Below are 22,422 nucleotides of genomic sequence, written 5' to 3'. Positions count from 1 at the left end.
GAATTTGGAGTGGAAGCTCCTTATTAAAGAAATGCGCAAAAAAACAGAAACTTGGTTTTATAATTTATTTTTCATGTCTTGCAAGACATGACAAGACAAGAGATTTCTTCAGAAAACTAGATGCCAGTCAAACATTGGCCTTCAGTTGAAACGGCCCTGTAGCTCCTGTCCTGCAGCAGATCTCAGTAAAATTATTACTTGGCCCTTTTACTTGTCACTGCCCCCCACCCCATATCCATCCCCAAGCATGGCCTGCCACTGGTTACCAATCTAAATTTAAACTACAGCAGGGCCAACTGCTCCTCCAGCCACTCTGGGCCCCTGTTATTTTTCTCTCTGCCGAGATGAACTTTTCTGTCAGAGCTCCTTGGGCTGGAGGGGAGGTCTGTGGCTCTGTGTGAGGGAGACAGAGTCAGGAGGAGAAGGGAGACGAGGGGCGGGGGAACCCACTAGCTCGGCGTCTGGGGATCAGAGGCCCGATGAGAGGAGGGAGGAAAGCTGCGCCTGTGTTGTGGATTTTACGCTGAGAGCTCATACGTTTTTCTGGAATTGGGAGTTGGTGTCAGATTGAGGCCTCAGGATGGCTTCCAACGCAGGAGGCGACAAGTCGGTTATCATGAACGAGGAAGAGCTGAAGAGGAAGCAGAGGGAGAAGCTGAAAAAGCTCCAGGCCACAGGAGGAAACCCTCGCCCTGCAAGAACCCTTTTCCTCTTCTCCCTTAAAAATCCCTTCCGCAAGGCCTGCACCAACATTGTAGAGTGGAAGTATCCTTTATAAACTTCATTCACATGTACACACATGCATTCCTACCTACAGAATTTCTGCTGAGCAGTGACTTATGTTTCATCTGTGACAAAATTACTGAAGTCTTATTTGAAATCTGATTAAACCTTCACTGAAGTATAAACATATTAGTTTGGTTCTACGGATTGTTTCTGTGTTTGTTGTTGAGCTGGAGCTCTGTCTGGGAGTGTTGGAGGGAAGTATTGATGGCCTTTTCATCTTTTAGGTCTTAAATAGTTAGGAAATATGGATTAAATGCAGAAGAATTTCTCAAAGCATCTGTTTGTTGATGAAACTAAGGCATGAATTTTCCTGTGGTAACCCTGTTTTGTTTATTTATTATAACATATTTTTCTAAATCAGAATGGATGAGTTTCATTGACCACATGTACCCAGGGGCTTTAAAAATACATAAATAGTGACACCCTTTCAGCTTAAATACACAAATTGAATCTATAAAACTGAATATTATGAGGAAAGTTGCAATTATATATTTAACGTTTTGTAAAGTTTTAAAATGATTTTCTGTCTAACCCTAAGGAATAATAGCAGCAGGAAACACTCATTTTCGCTGTTCTAGTGTAGCGCTTAGTACCATAAAGAGCAACATTACTAGTAATCAAATCACATGAATATCTTACAGTTCAAGTGAGCAAAATTTCCCTGATGAGTGGGCCATGTTTAAATGGTTTGTCATATTCTGGGGTCCTGCAGCTGTCCCTCATCATCACAGCGACATGATGCTGACCTGGCAGGGGAATTCTTTTAGAGAGCCCCCTACAGGTGAGAATGGGGAAGTGGAGCAGACAGGATTACATTAGGAGTGTTGTCTGTTACCCTGAGGGTGATTTTAGGGATGATGTTTCAGACAGGATTTAAGTTGATGCTTTTCATTTTTATAATACGAAAGGTTTTTGCACTTTTGAAATCATTTTCACTTAGAATCTCTCACACATCCAAAATGTTTTACATCTGTTCATATGTAATGTTATGAACTTGACTTTTTCCGTCCAGAACGTTTGAGATCATCATCTTATTGACCATCTTTGCGAACTGTGTGGCTTTAGCAGTGTTCCTGCCCATGCCTGAAGAGGATAGCAATAACACCAACATACGTTTGGTAAGTGCGAGTAATGGCCCTCTCTGACGTACATGAAAGCCAACAGCCCAAAGAAAACCGGTCATATTCAGTCCTGTTTATGCAAACGTCCATAATAACTCCTCCTTCAAGCAGTGATCAGAAAATATAAATAGTCATGTTCACTTGCTGAGTGCTGTGATGCCTAAAAGTTGACAAAGCCTGCTCTTTAATAGCTGAGGGTTTCAGCTGCTCACTTGTGTGATTAGAAAGCCATTTTTAAATCCCCTCAAACATAACTTAGTGCTTATATAGGATTCCTATTTAAGCAGTCTGGCACACGTTGATAACTTTTCTGTTGTGGTGAGGAACTCTTAAGGTGTTAAATGTCATCATTTTCTAACCAAGACTCTTCAAGGACACAAACCTAAGGATTATGATGTCACATCATTGAAAAAATAAGCAAAAAAAGGTCAAAGGTTACTTAATTTTTTTAGCTTAATATGATGTGGAATATTCAGTGAGAGGTGTTCTAAGGACACAGAAAGACCATGAATTTTTAGTGTTCATCCTTTTTAGTGGTGCAGACAAAAAGGATGGACTTAAACTCCAGACCTCAAGGACCGGTTTCCTATATGTTTTCCAACTAACCTGTCATCGAACCTCCTTATTGGCTAAACACACCTGATTCAGGTAGTCAGCAGCAGACGAGACAGGATTTCTTAAAAACCAGCTAGATGCTGGCCCTCAAGTCCTGGAGACGAAGACCCCTGGCAAAGCATCACAAATAAAACTCAATGTTGTAACTTTAACATTGGTTTCTTTACTTTGAAATGCTAAGGACGCATTGGAGTAAATTGTAAAATATTTTAAAGCTTCAATGAAAATCAGTGGGGAACATTTGTGATCTTTGACTATTTTTGTGGCCATATTTGTTAATTAATCAAAGAGGGGTTCAATATCAAGGAAGACATAACCCCAAACTAGTAATAAAAAAATAACATTTATATACATTTCAGTTATTCTGAGATAACAGGCTATGGACAGATGAAATTAAAACTTGTATTGATATAAAAAAACTGCTTTTATTTTAACCCTGAAGAAACCGTGGAGTCAAATTTGGTTGCTGTTTTTTTTTCTTTTTGATTTTGTTATATATTTATTATACTTTTTGGTTAATAACTGCTACCCAAATCGGACAAACAAACAAAAAATGTAAAGTTAACTTTAAAAGCCCAGAAGAAAACAGTTTTTTGGGTTTTGCAGAGTCGATATTTTGATATTTGTCAATACGGATTGCTTGAACCAATCACCATTCTGCATTTGCTTACAGCAAAGACTGTTCTGCATAATTCGATTTTATAGATGTTTAGCGGAACTTTTCTTGTGACTTTGACTCATTCAAACATGTTCAAAATATTTATGTTAGTGCCTGCTCCTATCCAAATGACTAGTAGAATGCAACGATTCACTTTTCCCACACTGCAAAAACATGCCCTCTAGAAATGAGTCAAAAACTCTTACCCTATTGGCAGATTTTCTTTAAATAAGAAAAAGAATCTGTCAAATAGGTAAGAAAAATTGCCTTACCTAGAATTACTATTGTAAGAAGAGAATTCTCGTCATTAAGACATGTTTTCTCTAACTAAGATTATTTTTGCTATTGAAAAACTTTCACGATAAGATTATTTTTCTTGCAAGACAGGAAATAACACAGTTTTTCTTGAAACAAAGGTATTTTTATTATGATTCAGTTTTTGCAGTGCATAACTCAGTTCAAACCTTTACACATGTTTGTTTGACACTTTCAACATAAACATACTGCTTTGCAGTAGGGAGGCAACGATTCACTTTCCCCTCGATTCGATTTTATGGTGTAACATACGGTTTGGTTTTTATACCGAGAATTGTGGCGCACAAAGAAACGCACGTTTTTACTTCTGTTTGTGTGACCTGGTTGTGGGACAAGGCTGTGACTTTAATGCGAGAGCGTCTAATGAAAGCTCTGGTGGAACCCATGGCACACACTAATGAGTCAGATGCAAAAGAAAAGAAAAGAAAAAAAGTCACTTTCAGTTATAGTAGATGTACTTAAGAATGGGATTTAACCACAAGATTACCAATTGATTGAGAAATGGTATGTAATGTAAAGTTTTTTTAGGAAGACCAAAACAAAACCCTACTTTTAGAAAAGCAAGTTACTGAAACTTTGACAACACTGTTGTCAAAGGATCCAGCAAATTCTGATTATGGGATTTTACTAAATGCATGCGGGATACATCCTGTTACATTTTCTCTGTCACTGCTGTAAAGGAAATCGTTTGTATTTCTGTCTTTGTCTGCCAAGAAAGTCCAGAATAATAAGATATCAGCTGATGTATTTTGTTCTAAATAAAAACCATAAACACATTAAGACATTTCTTTTTACTGTAACCCCGCCCCCCAAAGCTTTCTTACACACATTACAGGACATTCCTTCGAAGGGAAAATGAAAGAAGAGAGGGTTCACTCCTCTGTTGCTGTCAGATGTAGGTCAGCCAAGGCGGTATCAGTAGCATTGGTGTGACAAGGCCTGTTTACAGAAAGGCTGAGATGGGTCATAAGCTGACAGATGCTTGCTTTTTTTCAGTAATTTTACAGCCGTATTGGCTTACAGACTGAGTGAATTGGATTTACCGTCAGGGTGCAGATGGATTCTCTAAATGGGTCAAAGTTTTAGACCTGATTGGTTTTCAACGTGTTGGAAACAGCATTTCATGTACAGAATTTGCAGTAATCCTTTTCTTTTCAATATTGTCTGACTTTTTGCTTTCTTTCTTTTTTTTATTTTACCTCTAAAAAAGGAATGGAAACATCTGTTTGTTATCTTGTGAAGTTGATGATTGGAGGAATGGTTGCTTCACGTATCACCACTGAATTTAATCCATTTATAGGCTTTAAGTAAATACAATATGTGTGGACATGTAATATGTGTTAGATTTTATTTATTTCATTTAGTACAACCGATCATCTAATTTCCTGTTGAACATCAGAACTGTAACTCAGGAGAACATAGTTCTGATTTCTTTCAGGATAATAAATTCACATATTGTTTAAATTTAAGTAAAGACTGAAAATAATACAAACAGATGATGCTTGACCAGAGGGGGAAAAAGGAAATTTGAGAGTTGAATGTAAGAACTTTTTCATTAAAATTGAAATGCTCGATATGTCCTGCGGCAGGAGAGTCTGGAGTATATCTTCTTGATCATCTTTACTTTGGAGTGCTTCTTGAAGATTGTGGCGTATGGGCTCGTGTTCCACGAAGGGGCCTATTTACGGAACTGTTGGAACATATTGGACTTCGTCATCGTCTTCATGGGGTAAGCTGAGCTCTGAGCTGCAGCTAGAGGACTCTAATGCCAAAGAGCAGAGCCACTTTTTGAAATTTAAAAAAAAAAAGTGGATTCTGAGAGTGCCAGCTTTAAAACTTCCCTTCTTTTTGTCTTTTGTGCTTGCTTGTTCACTTGGGCAGCTTGTTCACCTTTGCTTTGGATACCATCAATATGATCGCAGGAGTACCAACAGAGAAGGGTGGAGGATTTGACATGAAGGCTCTAAGAGCCTTCAGGGTGCTGAGGCCCCTTCGCCTTGTCTCTGGAGTCCCCAGTAAGACCTTGCACTCCTTTTCCCAAAAACTGGCCCTGCTTTTTTTGTACTATCTAAACCATATGGATGTTCTTTGCAATCAAAGCTTACTGAGATTTACATTTAATTTAAATAACCCCTTTTCAAGGCCTACAGGTGGTCATGAACTCCATCCTCAAAGCCACACTGCCTTTGGTGCACATTGCCCTGCTGGTCTTTTTGTTGGTCACCATCTATGCCATCATGGGGCTGGAGCTCTTTAAGTGCAAAATGCACAAGACCTGCTACTACACAGGCACAAGTAAGTATAGAAGAACTTCCCTCAACATGCTCACTCTGGTCCTGTTTTCAGTGTTTGTTGTTTTCTTTTGTGCACAGACATCTATGCCACAGCGGAAGGGGAGCTGCCTGCTCCGTGCGCTCAGGCTGGTAACGGACGCCGCTGCTCCATCAACGGCTCAGAGTGTCGCCCTGGATGGGAGGGTCCCAACAATGGTATCACCCACTTTGATAACATTGGTTTTGCAATGCTGACTGTGTACCAGTGTATCACCATGGAGGGATGGACCAAGGTCCTCTACTGGGTTAGTACAGGTTTTTACTAGTGTTCGGTTTGATGTGAGTCGTGAGCTCCTGGCTGATGTTCTTAAATATCTTCTCAGGTTAATGATGCCATAGGAAATGAATGGCCATGGGTGTATTTTGTTCCTCTCATTCTTGTTGGTTCCTTCTTCGTGCTCAATCTCGTTCTGGGCGTGCTCAGCGGGTAAGACTGCTGTTATTTTTTTCTTAACTGTTCTGATCTGTGGGTTGTCCAGTCAAACAAATGAATCATGCTTTTTTACCACTCGATTCCACTCAGAGAGTTCACTAAAGAGCGAGAGAAAGCCAGGTCAAGAGGAGAGTTCCAGAAACTGCGGGAGCGACAGCAGCTGGACGAGGACCTCCATGGATACATGGAATGGATCACCCATGCTGAAGTCCTGGATGCAGACAGGGAGGGCAAAGGTCAGATCTGTAGGCAAACAGCAGCACCCTTGTTGCTAATGCAAACACTGCATCAGATTAAAAACGGTTGTCTTGGTCTTTCAGGTCTCCTACCTTTGACCAACGGAGACTCTGAAACAGACAGCCTGTATGATTTGGAGGGCAAAAGTCGCATCATCTACTACTAGTGAGTCCTCTGTTCTGTGATCATACACAAGTTAGAATACAAAATCAATTAGATTCTTGTTTCCCCCTTTTTTTTAACAACGCTCCAGTTCAGAACCAAGGTTATATTAGATAAAAACACCAAAAACATCAAACAAAACATTTTTCTATGTAATATTTCTAATCCAGTTCAATCCAGATAATTCAAATAATGACCGATTATCTCACTTATATACTAATGTCTTGTATGAGTGACCAACCGATTACATTGAAGGAATTTTGATGGAGTCCCTGTAATCAGCTAACAAAAGGAGACAGTAGAGATATAAAAAAATCCTAGTTTGGAAAATTACAAAGGCTGTCCTTCAGTGAAACAAAGGTCAGTAGGGCAACAATCTGCAAAGGAAATAAGTTAGTCATTGCAGCAGTTAGGAATAAGGAAGTGCGTGAATACAAAGTCACTGAACATCTGTTAGAAATTAAAAGACATATGTTAATACCAAATGTAGCATATTTGACAAACTTACGTCTGGTATTAGGCAGAGAAGATAAATTATTCATTGCAGCAGTGAGAGGATAGAAGCAGATGATACCAAATCCCTGTTTGGATTATCTGTTATTGGACAATTGATATGTTAGTTACTTCAACAACAATAACAACACAGAATTAGAACAGAAAAACTTAAAGTCATTGATGTCTTTTAAAGACAGAAGTAATGTGTGCATCACTGGGAGAGCAGGAATATTATAGACCAACTCAAAAAAAGCCCCACAATGAGCTGCTTTTTTTCTGTGTTTAGCCGCCTGGCCCGTCGTTGGAATCGTTTTTTCAGGATGAAATGTCTGGTGTATGTGAAGACGAAGGGCTTTTACTGGCTGGTGATGTTCCTCGTCTTCCTCAACACTCTGACTATTGCCACAGAGTATCATCATCAACCTAAATCTCTTACTACTCTGCAAGGTTGGTGTTTGGACTACCGGACACCTTTTTCCCTTTTCATCTCCTCCCATCTCAGTTTCATGTTGTTCTTGTCCTCTTTCATCCCAACAGATGTGGCCAGTCGTGGACTGCTGGTGCTTTTTGTCCTTGAGATGTCTGTAAAGTTGTATGCTCTCGGACCAAGAGCATACTTCATGTCCTTGTTTAATCGCTTTGACTTCTTTGTGGTGCTGTGCGGCATCCTGGAGATGATCATGCTGTCTGCAGGAGCAGTAGCTCCGCTCGGTTTCTCTGTCCTCAGGTGCATACGGCTCCTAAGGATCCTCAAAGTTACTAAGTAAGTCGAACTCTTTGACATTTTAGCAGAAGTTGAACATGTTCAGACTCCTCTACAGTTTTCCCTTTATACTTTGATGTGTTAATATGTAACATCTGTTTACAATTTTTAGGTACTGGACTTCTCTGAGCAATTTTGTGGCCTCTCTTCTCAACTCTGTCCGCTCCATCGCCTCCCTTCTCCTCCTCCTCTTTCTCTTTATTGTCATCTTCTCCCTTCTGGGAATGCAGGTGTTTGGAGGGAAATTCAACTTTGATCACAACCGACCCGCTCGCAGTAACTTTGACAACTTCCCTCAGGCACTGATCAGTGTATTTCAGGTGAGGAAGACTGACAGTGTTTTGACATTGAACACTATTTTGTTGGTTTTAAAGTCCCCACTCCAAAAATCTTTTTTATCTATTGTTGAAGTGTTCTCAGTGGTCTTTTAATTATGGTTTTGCACATTTTTGCCAAAATTTAAAAAGCTGTATCGTTTTCTAGGACGTTGTCTGCAGAGCAGCAGTAGTTCATTAGAAATTCGCCTCTGAGTTGAGGGATGGTCTGTTGGTGTGAAGAAACTCCGCCCCCCTTCCCCTCCCTGTTTTCTGAGAGTTCGGAGCAGGGAGCTTGTGGCCCGCCCATTATATTTTCTACATCACAAATAAGCTCTTTATCAAATGGCAATTTTTTCATTTGCTCCTGATTCCCAATTATTTGAATAAAGAAATAATAAGAAAAACAAATTAGAGCTTAGTTGTCTTCATATATATGTGTCCTTCATGAGAAAAATGCCACAAGGACATGTTAAAAACACCAAAAACATTAATTTCACTGGAGTAGATCTTTTAGATAGAGTTTAATGTCAAAAGTCATTTTAGTTTGCAAATGTTTTTTAATATGTAATTTTCCCTCAGATTCTGACTGGAGAAGAATGGACCATCATTATGAACAATGGTATTATGGCTTACGGAGGGCCTGTCATACCTGGCATCCTGGTTTCCATTTTTTTCATCATCCTTTTCGTCTGTGGAAATTGTATCCTGAGAATTAGTCATAAATCTCTTTTCAAACTTAAAAATGATAAGCATGGCAGCTTTTTTGATGGCCACGGTTCTAATTTTCCTGAACTCAGTGTAACCAGATATCCTCCTGAATGTCTTCTTGGCCATCGCCGTTGACAACCTGGCAGAGGCTGAGAGTCTGACTTCAGCTCAGAAGGAAAAGGCAGAAGAGAAGATGAAGAAGAAGCTGCTGAGGTGGTTAAACAATTAAAACACAAGTTAAAGGAAGAGTTATGTTTTTGCATTGGCAAATTTCATTTATTTTTGGGATTTACACCCAGGTCCAAAATGCCAGAGAAGACGGACGAAGAAAGAGAAAGGATTGCTAAGAAACTGGCAGAACAGAGGGCCAAGTTGGAGGGCATGCCCACCACCGCCAAGGTTGGTGTTGGGTGATGTTGTAAAACATACAGTGGTATGAAAAAGTTTGGGCACCCCTGATAATTTTCAAGATTTTTCTTCACAAATCATTGGTTGTTTGGATCATCAATTTCAATTAAATATATAATATAGCAGACAAAACACAGTGATATTTGAGAAAGCAAATGAAGTTTATTATGGAAGCGATTCTGTAGCATAATTAAAAATAAAAGTCAAAACCAGAAATGCTTTTTCATTTTCAAAATGAACTTTTGACTCAAAATTAAAATGAAAAACAATCCGCTAAAATGCTTTTTCAGTTTCTTCTTCGACATTGATTATTCTGTCACTTAATTAAAACGATAAAGAAAATGGTATTTGACATTTCATTTTCAAAAAGTTCTCTGGTAAATGTGTAGCAAAATTCATTTAGAAATGTCTAATTTGACAATTAAAATGGATTAACAGTAATGCTTTTTCATTTTCAAAATGTAACTCCATCAAATGACTCAAAATTAAAATGAAAAAGCAATCCACCAAAATGCTTTTTCATTTTAAACTTTAATTCCGCTTATTCTGTGTCATAATTAAAAACGAAAATACAAAGAGGGGATTGCATTTTCATTTTAACATCCACCCTGCGAACATTGTCGCAAATATTCAATTCGAAAAAGCATTTCCAGCGAGGAGGCAGGGCGATGACGTCACTGATTTCTCCGTCTGTCCGGCTGCTAAGAGACACAGAGATGCTTGGAGCAGTGGAGCTTTGTGTTAGCAGCAGAGGAGACGGCTTTGTGATGGTTGTAAAAGGAAAAAGCATTTTGAAGGAATGCCTTTTCATTTTAACTTTGGGTCAAAAAATGCAGCGTCATTTTGAAAATGAAAAAGCATTTCTGGTTTTGACTTTTATTTTTAATTATGCTACAGAATCGCTTCCATACTCAAAACAGCTGTCAGATTTCATCATCATAGTTTAGGTGAAGGATCCAAAAAGCTTGCTTAGAGATTTCAGCTCTCAATTTCCACTGTGAGGAATATAGTGAGAAAATGGAAGTTCAGGCACAGTTCAAGCAAAGGCCCGGAGTTGCCGGCCCAGAAAAATCTCAGATAGGCAGAGGCGAAGGTTGGTGAGAACAATCAAACTCAACCCACAGACCAGCTCCAAAGACCTACAACGTGATCTGGCCGCAGACGGTGTCACTGTGCATCGGTCAACCATTCAGCGCACTTTGCACAAGGAGATGCTGTATGGAAGAGTAATGCGGAAGAAGCCTTTTCTGCGCACATGCCATAAACAGAGTCGCTTGAGGTATGCTAAAGCACATTTGGATAAGCCAGCTTCATTTTGGAATAAGGTGCTGTGGACTGATGAAACTAAAATGAAGTTATTTGGACATAACAAGGGGCGGTATGCTTGGCAAACAGAGAACACAGCATTCCAAGACAAACACTTACTATCCACAGTCAAATTTGGTGGCGGTTCCATCATGCTTTGGGGCTGTGTGGCCAGTGCAGGTACTGGAAATCTTGTCAAAGTTGAAGGTCGCATGGATTCCAGTCAGTATCAGCAGGTTCTTACAAACAATGTTCAAGAATCAATGACAAAGTTGAAGTTGCGCCGGGGCTGGATACTTCAACAAGACAATGACCCTAAACACTGCTCTAATTCTACAAAGACATTCATGCAGAGGAACAAGTACAATGTTCTGGAATGGCCATCTCAGTCCCCAGACCTGAATATTATTGAAAATCTGTGGTGTGATTTAAAGCGGGCGGTCCAAAATACCTTCAACCAGAATCCAGGCCCTTATTGAAAGTTATAGGAAGCGATTGGAGGCTGTCATTTCTGCAAAAGGAGGATCTACTAAATATTGATGGCATGTCTCTGTTGGGGTGCCCAAATTTACGCACCTGCCTATTTTTGTTTAAGTAATTAAAACACAGTTTCTTTAAATCCAATAAACTTCATTTCACTTCTCAAGTATCACTGTGTTCATCTGCTATATGATATATTTCACTGAAATTAATGATCCAAACAACCAATGATTTATGAAGAAAAATTTTGAAAATTATCAGGGGTGCCCAAACTTTCTCATACCACTGTAGATTGTGCTAAAGGATTATAACTTTATACTGTTTTTTGTTTTCAGCTTAAAGTCGATGAATTTGAGTCCAATGTCAATGAAGTGAAAGATCCATTTCCACCTGATGATTTTCCAGGTAAACCAGTTCATTTGTCTTCCTCTTCATTTATTGTTTTAATGTTGCTGACAGGTAAAAATCAGGGCAGTTGATCTCAACCAGCTCCTTGGGTTGTGTGCTGAGAATTTTAAAGCTGTTTTTAAGTCCATTGAGTGACAACCATCATAATTCGTACAGTCTGAAAATCCTCTCCCCAATCTTTGATTTAGTGTTTTATTCAATGCAAGTTGAAGTGCTGGTATTGTTCTGCAGTCTGTTTTTCTGCTTTTTAGGTGATGATGAGGAGGAAGAACCTGCAATCCCCCTAAGCCCTCGGCCTCGACCAATGGCAGACCTGCAGCTGAAGGAAGAAGCGGTTCCATTACCTGAAGCCAGTTCGTTTTATATTTTTGGCCCTCAGAACAAGTAAGATAATAAAAGAAGTGTTTCAAAGATAAAGATGTGTAAATTCTGTCTAGCTCATGTCTGTACTTTGCAATCCAGGTTCCGTAAACTGTGCTACAAGATCATCAACGCTTCGTCCTTCACCAACTTGATTCTACTTTTCATCCTGCTGTCCTCCATATCGCTGGCAGCTGAGGACCCCATCGATCCAAGGTCCTACAGAAACGAGGTGGAAGCCGAGTCAGACTCAGCATGTTGGACAACAATGGATGCAAGAGGCTGAGCTCTGAACTTAACCTAGTTTTTGTTCTTTTTTTTAAAGATCTTGGCTTATGCTGACATTGTTTTCACAACCATGTTTACCATTGAGATTGTGCTCAAGGTAAGGTCAACAAGCAACAACAACTATTTTGAGATCAGTTGTTTTGTGTCGTCTCTTTTTGTTGCTACTCAGTTTTCATTTTTAAAATAAAAAAATAAACAGTTCAGCGAATCCTGCAGTTTTAACCTTAGAGGAATGAATATCACCGGTATTACAATATAACATGTTTATTTATAGAGATTTAGTTTTACTAATATACGGAGTTAGTATTTTATTGACTTTGTGTGTTTGGTTGAACAAATCTAAATTTCACACAAAAGAAAAGGCAGGTAGTAGTAATAGTGGTAGTGATTAAATAAAGATGAAACTATCCAAATGTTTCTGGTTTATTCTTTATCTAACAAACCGAATGACAAAAGCAGACCTAAAATTATATATAAAGTGTAACTTTATTTTATTGTGTCACGGACAGATGACGGTGTACGGCGCTTTCATGCATGAAGGCTCGTTCTGTCGTAATTCTTTCAACATCCTGGATCTGATTGTGGTCACAGTGTCGCTCCTGTCCATGGGAATGGAGTGAGTTTCAGGATCACACAAGACACTGTTGTCACTTTTCACTGAAATACATGTTTTTATTTTTTATTTTTAAAACACACATGTATGATTATTGCTTTTACTATGTACTGCCTGCAGGTCCAGTGCAATTTCTGTGGTCAAGATTCTCAGGGTGCTGAGAGTGCTGAGACCTCTCAGAGCCATCAACCGAGCCAAAGGACTGAAGGTACAAGACATGCATCGACTGTCCTGCTCAAAAAAATTATGTATACAGGCAATCAGTAAGATACTTAAACTGGAAATTTTGCATAGAACTCCACCTTGTATGTAGGTGGCTGATAAATGAATACATCTATAATAACTTTCATGCATTCATGAACAAATGTCAGTATTCTATTTCTGTAGAACTGACTAAAACCTCAGTCTGATTTAACCCCCCCCCCCCCCCCCCCCCTGTCCTTTTGCGTAACAATTGACAGCTCCTGCAGCAGCAGTCGCTTATTATTTTACAGTCTGGCACTAGTCAGAACTGCAGCAGTTACAAAACATTCACTGTACCAGTTAATAATATATCTCACGCTTAAAGTTGGCCTTGATTTACTGGAAGCAGAACAAAACTTTGTTTGCTGTCATCACACATTAAAGAATGTATATAAAACACCTGAAGGGTCTGATCAATAATCAATCATTCAACTTTAGTCTTCTTCTGCTGCTGTTTTGGGCTGATATCTGATCTGCTTTAAATAGGTTTTTACAGGTAATACATGCAAAGTAAAAGAAAAAATAGAATACCCTAAAGTTACAAAAAAAGTGGGAGGAAAATCAAAGCTGGGGAGCATAAATAAAGAATCAAAGAACATCTGAATATCCCTTTTAGTTCACATTTGGTACTGGTGTTCTTAGATCACAGTCTTGCTCCATGGCTTAGTCTTTCCCAAACTTTAGTTTTGCGTTCTGAAGTAGTTTATTAGAAAAATTGTCAGCCAATCCAAGGACTGCAAAACCCAAACCATCAACCAACCACCGCCATGCACAGTGAAATGAAATGCTGTGTTTCTCCAAAGGTCATTGAATAAAAAGCATTGTAGTTTTGCTCAATAAACTTTAGAAACTTTATGATATAGGCATTTTTTCTGGCAACTTAAATTAAAAAAATGATTTGTAATATTCATATCATATTTGACTAATTATTTGAGTCTTATCAGATTCTGGTTTTCAAACAGCAAAATCTAAATGCTTCCAAAACCAGACCAACGCTTGGGGTCAAGCAGTGCTGAAAAGATCGTTCTGAACACGAGTAATGGGAAAGAACGGCTGATGAATAATGAACAAATAAAACTTTTACACACTTTTACAATGATATTTTAAAAATACTCTTGTCTTCTTTCAAAGATTTTTCATTTATTTTTGGGCCCTTATAACAGAAAGAAAATACTTTTAAAGCGTTTGACTGTTCCATTTCTCAGTACTTATCGCTGTTCTCTTTTCCACAGCATGTTGTCCAGTGTGTGTTTGTGGCCATTAAAACAATTGGAAACATTGTGCTGGTCACCATGCTGCTCAACTTTATCTTTGCCTGCATAGGAGTACAGCTCTTTAAGGTAGTTTTCTTTGTATATGGTCATTGATCTTAAACCCAAATAAAGAAAATGACATGAATCCTCTCCTTCACAGGGCAAATTCTACAGCTGCACTGACCCATCCAAAATGACTGCAGAAGATTGTCAGTAAGTCAGTCACCCTTCCACATCTCCCTCCTCAAAAAGAAACGTTTTGCTGCTAATGTGTGTTTGGATTTACAGAGGATACTTCATAAAGCCCATGGAGAACTCCCTTAAAGACACGGTGTTGGCTAAAAGGGAATGGATCAATAGTGACTTTAACTTTGACAACGTGCTTAACGGGATGCTGGCTCTGTTCACAGTATCCACCTTTGAAGGATGGCCAAAGTGAGCTCAAAGAATATTTATGTAATTTTGTTTACTTCCTCATTGGAGTCGGAGCTAGTTTTTCATCCCTGATCTTTCCTCTCGTCAACTTTTGTTTTCAGACTCTTATACAGAGCCATTGATTCATCTGAAGAAGACTTTGGTCCAGTCTACAACAACCGCGTTGACGTGTCTATTTTCTTCATCATCTATATCATCCTCATAGCCTTCTTCATGATGAACATATTCGTGGGCTTCGTCATCGTCACCTTCCAGGAGCAGGGCGAGCAGGAGTACAAAAACTGTGAGCTGGACAAAAATCAGGTACTAAAAAGCAGGACTCAAGTTATGGTTGGGGTCCTTGTCCTTTTTCTTTTAACACACACCTCCTGCCTGTGTCTCATGCCTCCTCTCAGCGTCAGTGTGTGCAGTATGCTCTAAAGGCTCGCCCTCTGAGGTGCTACATCCCTAAGAATCCCAACCAGTATCGCGTGTGGTACATTGTAACGTCCTGCTACTTTGAGTACCTGATGTTCTTCCTAATTATGCTGAACACGTTGTGTCTGGGTATGCAGGTATGTAAATCACAGCCCAAGAACATACACATTTTATAGTGAGTCAGACTGGAATTTTATCCTTAGATGATTTATTTTTAGAAAGCTTTGAAATTTACTTCAGCGGGAAAACTCCAAGGTTGATGAATGTTTAGAACAATTTATTTCCTTGGAAAAAAAAAAACTTTAAATAAAAAATTCAGTTTAAAATCCTCATATGTCATTTTTGCTCAATAGAATACGGTAACTGAAAGCGATGAATTCTATTTTTTTTTTCACATGCTAAGGATTTGTAATTTTTTTAATAAAAAAATGCATTTTCTGCTTAAAACCTTTTCTCCAACAGCACTGCAATCAGTCAGACCACGTTACCAAGCTATCAGACACTCTGAACTTGATCTTCACGGTGCTCTTCACAGTGGAGATGATACTCAAGCTTATGGCCTTCAAAGCTAAGGTAGATGCTCTGTTGCTCTTTGTCCTAATGCATCTATCCACTACTTCATCTATCTTTTTCACAAGTCTGATCGCACTATTCTATTGTGCAGGGCTACTTTGGAGACCCATGGAACGTGTTTGACTTCATTATTGTCATTGGTAGCGTTGTTGATGTCATCCTTAGTGAAGTTGATGTAAGTACATTTATTAAACACAAGACTTTTTATTTTTTTATTAGATTGTAGTCATTGTTAAGGATCTGTATGACGTCAAAATTGGATTTGTTTAGACAAAAATAGTGAGAATAGAGTCAGTAATGTGAAAAAATTAGAACACCTTATGAAAGCCTGTATATTTGGATAAATTTATACACATTTAATATGAATTTGAACATCAATGATTCAAGTGATATAACCTGATATTTCGTTTTTTTAGTAATGTAATGGTAATGTAATTTCAAAAGAATGTAATGTCTGCTTATGTTTAAATTTAAACCAATCACAGTTTAGACACATTTAAGGGATTGATAGATGTCAGAAAAAAGTCTCTCAATGACGTGATTTCAGCTGAAGGAGCAAAAGTAGCTAATAGGAGGCAGGAGGTCCTAACTATGACCTCCATTAAATGTGAACTTTTGTACAGATCTTTTTTCTGTAAGTTCAATTTTAGTTTTAGTTCTATTAGCATCACATTTACTTTCTTTTTTTTTTTTTTTTCAAAATAAGATTGAACATTTTTTAAGACACAGCTGATTATTTACTGAGGGTCTCCTAATTTTTTTACATGAATGTATTTGCCTCAATCCTCCACTCCACCACATTCTGCCTGGCCCTTCACTTCCATCACAAAATGTCTCATTAATCTCAATGAATTTTTTATTACTTATATTTATTGTATGAGGATGATATCAGGTAGGAACGTTTTTTCTCATTGTTTTTTTTTGTTTTTTTTTTACCACTGCTACACTGCATTGCTGTGCTTCACCCACAGGCTCAAATGTGTCACAGTTTCTCCATTCAAAACATCTGTAGTTTAAAAACAGATACTCTTTTTTTTTTTGCATTTATTTCCTCACCAATCTCATTGTCTTTCATGCACCTCACTCCTCATGTGTCTATCCTCCACAGACTGCCCTGGCCTCCAGTGGAGGACTGTACTGTCTCCATGGCTGTGCAGTAAATATCTGCTCTGCTGCATGAGCCTTGCTGTGTGAACGCTCTGTTCTCCTCTGAAACATAGACCTGTACTAAGTCCAGTGCTGCTCGTCCTGTTGATGAAAGCAGTCGTGCTTCTACAGTTTTTAGACTGTAGAGTATGAAAACTTACTGTTTGAATAAAAACAAAGTTCACCTCTAAACACAATTATCCTTGTAATGGCCACACCGACTAAAAAATTAATATTCTAGCAGCAACATGTGCATTTTGTTTATTTGGCATGGGTGACAAAACACAACAGGTCAGCTTGTTAAAATAATACAATTGCTGGAATAACCTGTATTTGAACATTGTGATGATGGTCACATCTGAATCCAGTTAAAGTCGTTAGTACAATAAATGTAAGTAAAGTAACTGACTTTTTCTTTTTGTAGGAGACAGATCCAATGCAAGAAATTGCGGTAAGTTCAAATTCTACAAACCTTTGAGATCTGCTGCATTTCAACGTTGAAGACCATTTCGGTTCTTATGGTTTTGCTGACAGGCGTCTGAAAATGCCTCAGTTTCCATCACATTCTTCCGACTCTTTCGTGTCATGCGTCTGGTGAAGCTGCTGAACCGTTCAGAGGGCATTCGTAATCTTCTGTGGACCTTCATCAAGTCTTTCCAGGTCCTCACACTAATCATGACTTTAATCCTTTTTAGTTTTAATTGTAAGTTGTTTTTCTGACAAAAGTGTTTTTTTTTTATCAACAGGCTCTTCCTCATGTAGCTCTGCTCATCATAATGCTATTCTTCATCTACGCTGTCATTGGGATGCAGGTGCAGTGAACTTCAGACTGTTTAAATTCTGCTAAGGTGATTGGCCAAATGATTTAATTCTTTCATCTCTCAGATCTTTGGAAAGGTCGCTTTAGTGGATGGCACCCAAATCAACCGCAACAACAACTTCCAGACATTCCCACAGGCTGTGCTGATGTTATTCCGGTGAGTATCTTAACCAGGATTTAAAGAATAGAGGAGCACCTAAAGAAATGTAGTCTGACTGTACAACATGCTTTTATTTGTCCAGATGTGCCACTGGAGAAGCTTGGCAGGAGGTAATGATGGCCTCAATGTATGGCAAGAAATGTGACCCCAAGTCTGACTTCCTGCCAGGAGAAGAGTACACCTGCGGGTCCAACTTCGCTGTCTTTTACTTCCTCAGCTTTTACTGCATCTGTGCCTTCCTGGTAAGAAACATCCGTCTGCTAAAAAAAGACTATGAAGGGATTGGCTTTTGGGGGATTTAAAGTATGCAAATATTTTAAATAATAATTATAAAAATCAGAAAAAAAACGGTACTTATCTGTCTCCAGATCCTCAATCTATTTGTAGCTGTCATCATGGACAACTTTGACTATCTGACACGGGATTGGTCTCTTCTTGGTCCACACCATTTGGATGAGTTTAAGAAGATCTGGGCTGAATATGACCCGGAAGCCACGTGAGCTTAAACCCTTTCAGTCATGACAAACATTTATTGATATTCAAAATTAAGGTGATCTGACGGTGGAAGTCTGTGATCTATCAGAGGTAGAATCAAGCATCTGGACGTTGTAACTCTGTTAAGAAGGATCCAGCCTCCACTGGGTTTTGGAAAGTTCTGTCCTCACCGTGACGCATGCAAGGTACACCACAGAAAGCAAACACCATCCTGTAGTTAGGGCAGAAGATGTGTAACGCTGTGAATTGGTTTGTAGCGCTTGGTTGGTATGAACATGCCGCTCAACAGTGATGGAACTGTGACCTTCAACGCTACCCTGTTTGCTCTGGTCAGGACTGCCCTTAAAATCAAAACAGAAGGTACAGCACACCATACACAATTGGTGTCTTTATGGTTAACGTAATGTTCTTAACTTACCTCTGATTCTTCCACACAGGAAACTTTGAGCAGGCCAATGAGGAGCTTAGAGCTATTATAAAGCAGATCTGGAAACGCACCAGTATGAAGCTGCTGGATCAGGTCATCCCTCCTATAGGAGGTAAGTCTATTACTACAAGAACTGTGAGTCACATTATAACTCAACTAAAGCCCACTGGTGTTGGTATTGTACCCTACAGATGATGAGGTGACTGTGGGGAAGTTCTACTCCACTTTTCTGCTTCAAGACCATTTCCGCAAATTCATGAAGCGTCAGGAGGAGTACTACGGCTACCGTCCATCAAAGAAGAGCGCCTCAGGCCCAGAGATACAGGTGCACTGCATTTTATATTACCTTCATTGTAGCTTTATTCTCTCGCTGTTGCTGCTCTAACATTTCTCTTGTCTTTAAATAGATGTTTAGTGACTTTGTGTTCATCTGCTTTCTGGTGTCTTACTGCTGTAAAAATGACAACAAATGTCTCAGGAACCCTGCGACAGACTGGCGACCTGTCCAGGGTGTCTCCCGCCTTCTCCCATAAGTGGCCGGGATAGTCTCCGGCAGCCCCATGACCCCGAAAGGGACAAACGGAAGAAAATGAATGAATGAATATCTCAGGGATTTTATATTGGTCCCTCTGCTTCCTGTTCTCTTTTTTGCAGCAGTCACTAACCTACTGTGTTCACATTACTACAGATGTTCCTGTGTATTGTGTGTTTGTCTTTTTCTTGTCCTCTTAGACACAAGCTGAATCTTGTTCCGCTGGAGCTTCTTTCCTAAATCTTTCTTTGAGGAGGAGTTTTTCTCTCCTCTGTCGTCTTTTGCTTGCTAATAAGTATGAAAACACAAAAAACCCTTCAATGTTATTTGCTGCTAAATTGTTTAAGCTGATAAAAACAGCAAAATTTTGGGAATGATATGGATAATTATTCATTGTTTTTCAAGCAATTTCAACAATTAAAAAAGGGAAAAAGATTATTAAAAATTCATATAAATGTCAGATAATAATTCATAAATGGATTCGAAAAAATAAAGAAAATGATGGCATATTTTATATAAACATGTATGTATATATATGTGTGTGTGTACGTACATACATAAATAGATATATATGTACGTACATATGTACATATTTAATAATAATATTTAATAATAGCTTAATTAACTGCTTTAAAGGGTGTGGGAAGAAGAATATTTATATGATCCCACCCCTATTATAATCGTAACTAATAAATCTTTGTTGAATAATTCTTGTTCTGAGAAAACCTTGGTTGTGAACTAGTGCCTTTTAAATGAATTAAATTAAATCACATTTTATTATATTTTTTAATTCAGTTTGAGTTTGTGTCTTCTGCCCTCACAATAAACTGTTTATCTTGCTAAATGCTAAACCTGACATGGTTTTCCAGGCCGGCCTGAGGAGTATAGATGAAGAGGCAGCTCCAGAGATGCACAGGACCATTTCAGGAGACCTGCAGGACCAGGAGGAAATGGATCGGGCTCTAGCAGGGGCCGGAGAGGAAGCCATCTTCCAGGTGCAACAGATGCTCCGCAGTGAATGACACCTAACAAACAAAGCATGAACTTCACTAGAAAATTTAAAATATAAGCTCAACATCTGAAACTGCAGACAAACAAAACTGTCCTAAACTTTAATCTGTTCCATAGAAATGATGATTTCTCGACATTTTGGCCTTGCTTTTTCCAGCGCTCACACGGTCTCTTTGGTAACCAAGTGGACTCCTTCTCTGAAGAGCCGGCTAACGCTCAGCAACCTCAGATGACCAGCCAGCGGCCCCTGCAGTTCTCTGAAAGCCAACCCGAGTCTCCTCCAAACTCCTCTGCCTTCCTGACCGACACAGCATTCTTCCCCACAACAGCACCAGGGAGCAACACAAACAACAATGCCTTTGCAGAGTGAGGCCTGACTGCTGACACACTTCAGCCCACTTCATCGCCTGACTTTACATGACGAGTTTGTGTTCTCTACTCATTTGTTCAGATTTAATTTTGAGAGAGAAGGCAGTCCAGAAGAGTTCTACAATCCGTATGAGGATACAGAGCCAGGTGTGACTCAGAAACACGCTGAAACATTATGATCACTTCTATAAAATTGATGTACCGGTAAACATCAGTTTTCTGCTTTTTATTTTTGGACTCCACTCATGAATTTCTTTAATAAAGTCTCACAGAATATTAAGATGTAGATTCTGTAAAGACAAATGGACCTAAAAAGTAAAATGAAACCAAATGTTTGTATAAAGAATCTCTTATTATTTTAAAAATCGTATTCACATTTTTGTTTTCCTTTTTCAGACATTAGACGCTCCTGGAGATTTCCTGTCAGCTCAGACAGAACACAGGTAAACGTACAAAAAACAAACAAAAAAGCAGATTGATTTCTCTATGGAACTAAAATGGCAAACTCATGAGTGTGATTTCGTCGCAGTTTCCTTATGATCACAGCTACGGAGACACCCAGAATCCAAGCTCCAGTACAGCAGCTGATCAACTCTTCCAGGAGGTGAATTTTTTCCCACTTCTGTTTCTTATTTTGACATTTGTGGGAGGAGTTTGAGCTTAATTTACTATTTGAAAAGAAGAAAAAGGTGTGAATCCCAGTGTTGTTTGCCTGCTTTCCCCCAGGTTTTTGTAAAAGGAGGTGCTGACTCCTTGGCCAGAAACCCAAGCTTTGATTCTGTAACAAAGAAAGAGATGGCTGCAGATGAAATGGAAGGGACAGCTCAGGACGTCGTCATGGAACGCTCCAAGAAAAAGAGACGTCCTGTCCCTGCCCCCCCCACAGCACCTGCTGCTGCTGCACAACACACAGGTCCGCCGGATCCGGCTGTTCGGAGAAAGAAACGTCCAATTCCCACAACTGCTTGCCAGAAAAAGTCAGACGCAGATTCTGCAGTTTAGAGGCTGGTTATGTTAGTGTGGTTGAATTGATGACAGTTCTACTCATAACATTACGAAGCTTGATGTCCCATTGCTCGTCTGTATTCGTTAGCCTGGCTCAAGGCTGAAAGACAGATGGACAAACATGGGAGAAGCTCAATAAAGTAGAAATTTGATAAAGCTTCCTTCTGATTTTGAGAGCTTAACTATACCTTTATTCTTGGAGTAAACATTTAGGTTTATTCATTCCACTGAAGAGACAATTATGAGAAAACGGCGTCTTACTGAAGACTCAGGGAGGGAGGCAGGACAGTGAAGAAATGTCTACTTAGAGTGTTTCTACAAAAGTCAGCAACTTGTAATGAGCTGCACTTTGAGGAAAAGTTTTACGATGAATGTGGAAGAAATCTAAGAGGGGACGTGGTGCTTATGTTAGGATGTTTTCAACTTGAAATTTGTTTCCTCTGCAGAAAACTAGTAATTTTTATGTAATATGAGCAAATAAAGTTGTTTATAGTAGCCTGAGAAAAATGTTTTGCACTCATTTCATCTTTGGTACTGAAATGCTGACCAGTTAGCAGGGCTTTTGTCGTTTTTTTCTGTCTGCCACTGTGCCCGTTTGGCTGGAAATACTGCTAGCTTTGAGCAGTTCCTCCTAATAAAGGCTCACTTTGTGCCATTTGATGTCACTTTTGCGCTTTCACACGCAAAACATAAAACAAAAAACAAGTTTGTGTGTTCTTTATGAATAAAAC

At 39.1% G+C, this 22,422-nt stretch overlaps 1 protein-coding gene across 2 annotated transcripts; it reads left to right on the top strand.

The window, feature by feature from the left end:
- The first annotated feature begins 356 nt into the window (after positions 1–356).
- On the top strand, positions 357–22,346 carry LOC101170269 (dihydropyridine-sensitive L-type skeletal muscle calcium channel subunit alpha-1). 2 transcript variants are annotated; one of them, XM_020704637.2, is made up of 45 exons: positions 357–765; positions 1,799–1,904; positions 5,085–5,224; positions 5,377–5,510; positions 5,638–5,790; positions 5,868–6,073; positions 6,152–6,255; positions 6,352–6,497; positions 6,582–6,663; positions 7,442–7,602; positions 7,693–7,918; positions 8,031–8,238; positions 8,815–8,935; positions 9,042–9,156; positions 9,243–9,342; positions 11,472–11,541; positions 11,796–11,928; positions 12,007–12,136; positions 12,230–12,289; positions 12,702–12,808; positions 12,926–13,013; positions 14,281–14,388; positions 14,462–14,514; positions 14,590–14,736; positions 14,838–15,039; positions 15,132–15,290; positions 15,616–15,726; positions 15,818–15,901; positions 16,835–16,882; positions 17,297–17,323; positions 17,407–17,532; positions 17,619–17,684; positions 17,758–17,849; positions 17,935–18,094; positions 18,221–18,348; positions 18,436–18,532; positions 18,605–18,707; positions 18,785–18,886; positions 18,966–19,099; positions 20,176–20,301; positions 20,475–20,683; positions 20,769–20,833; positions 21,083–21,135; positions 21,216–21,290; positions 21,413–22,346. In XM_020704637.2, the coding sequence occupies exons 1-45, from the start codon at positions 581–583 to the stop codon at positions 21,686–21,688; spliced, it is 5,526 nt and encodes a 1,841-aa protein (XP_020560296.1). In that variant the 5' UTR covers positions 357–580; the 3' UTR covers positions 21,689–22,346. The 2 variants fall into 2 exon arrangements, with proteins under 2 accessions (XP_020560296.1, XP_004070745.1); XM_004070697.4 differs by having other exon boundaries at positions 358–765; positions 21,083–21,129.
- Positions 22,347–22,422: the final 76 nt, after the last annotated feature.

The sequence above is a fragment of the Oryzias latipes genome, chromosome 7 (assembly GCF_002234675.1).
Source record: "Oryzias latipes chromosome 7, ASM223467v1".
Taxonomy (NCBI): domain Eukaryota; kingdom Metazoa; phylum Chordata; class Actinopteri; order Beloniformes; family Adrianichthyidae; genus Oryzias; species Oryzias latipes.
Note: the sequence above shows the minus strand (reverse complement) of the source record. Positions and strands in the feature narration are given on the sequence as shown.

Bases quoted from the DNA above. Each gene is read 5' to 3' on its own strand.
- LOC101170269 (XM_020704637.2), top strand. From the start codon at position 581: ATGGCTTCCAACGCAGGAGGCGACAAGTCGGTTATCATGAACGAGGAA. The intron at 5,511-5,637 runs GTAAGACCTTGC...CCCCTTTTCAAG, and splicing joins CCTTGTCTCTGGAGTCCCCA to GCCTACAGGTGGTCATGAAC. The intron at 17,324-17,406 runs GTAAGTTCAAAT...TTTTGCTGACAG, and splicing joins ATCCAATGCAAGAAATTGCG to GCGTCTGAAAATGCCTCAGT.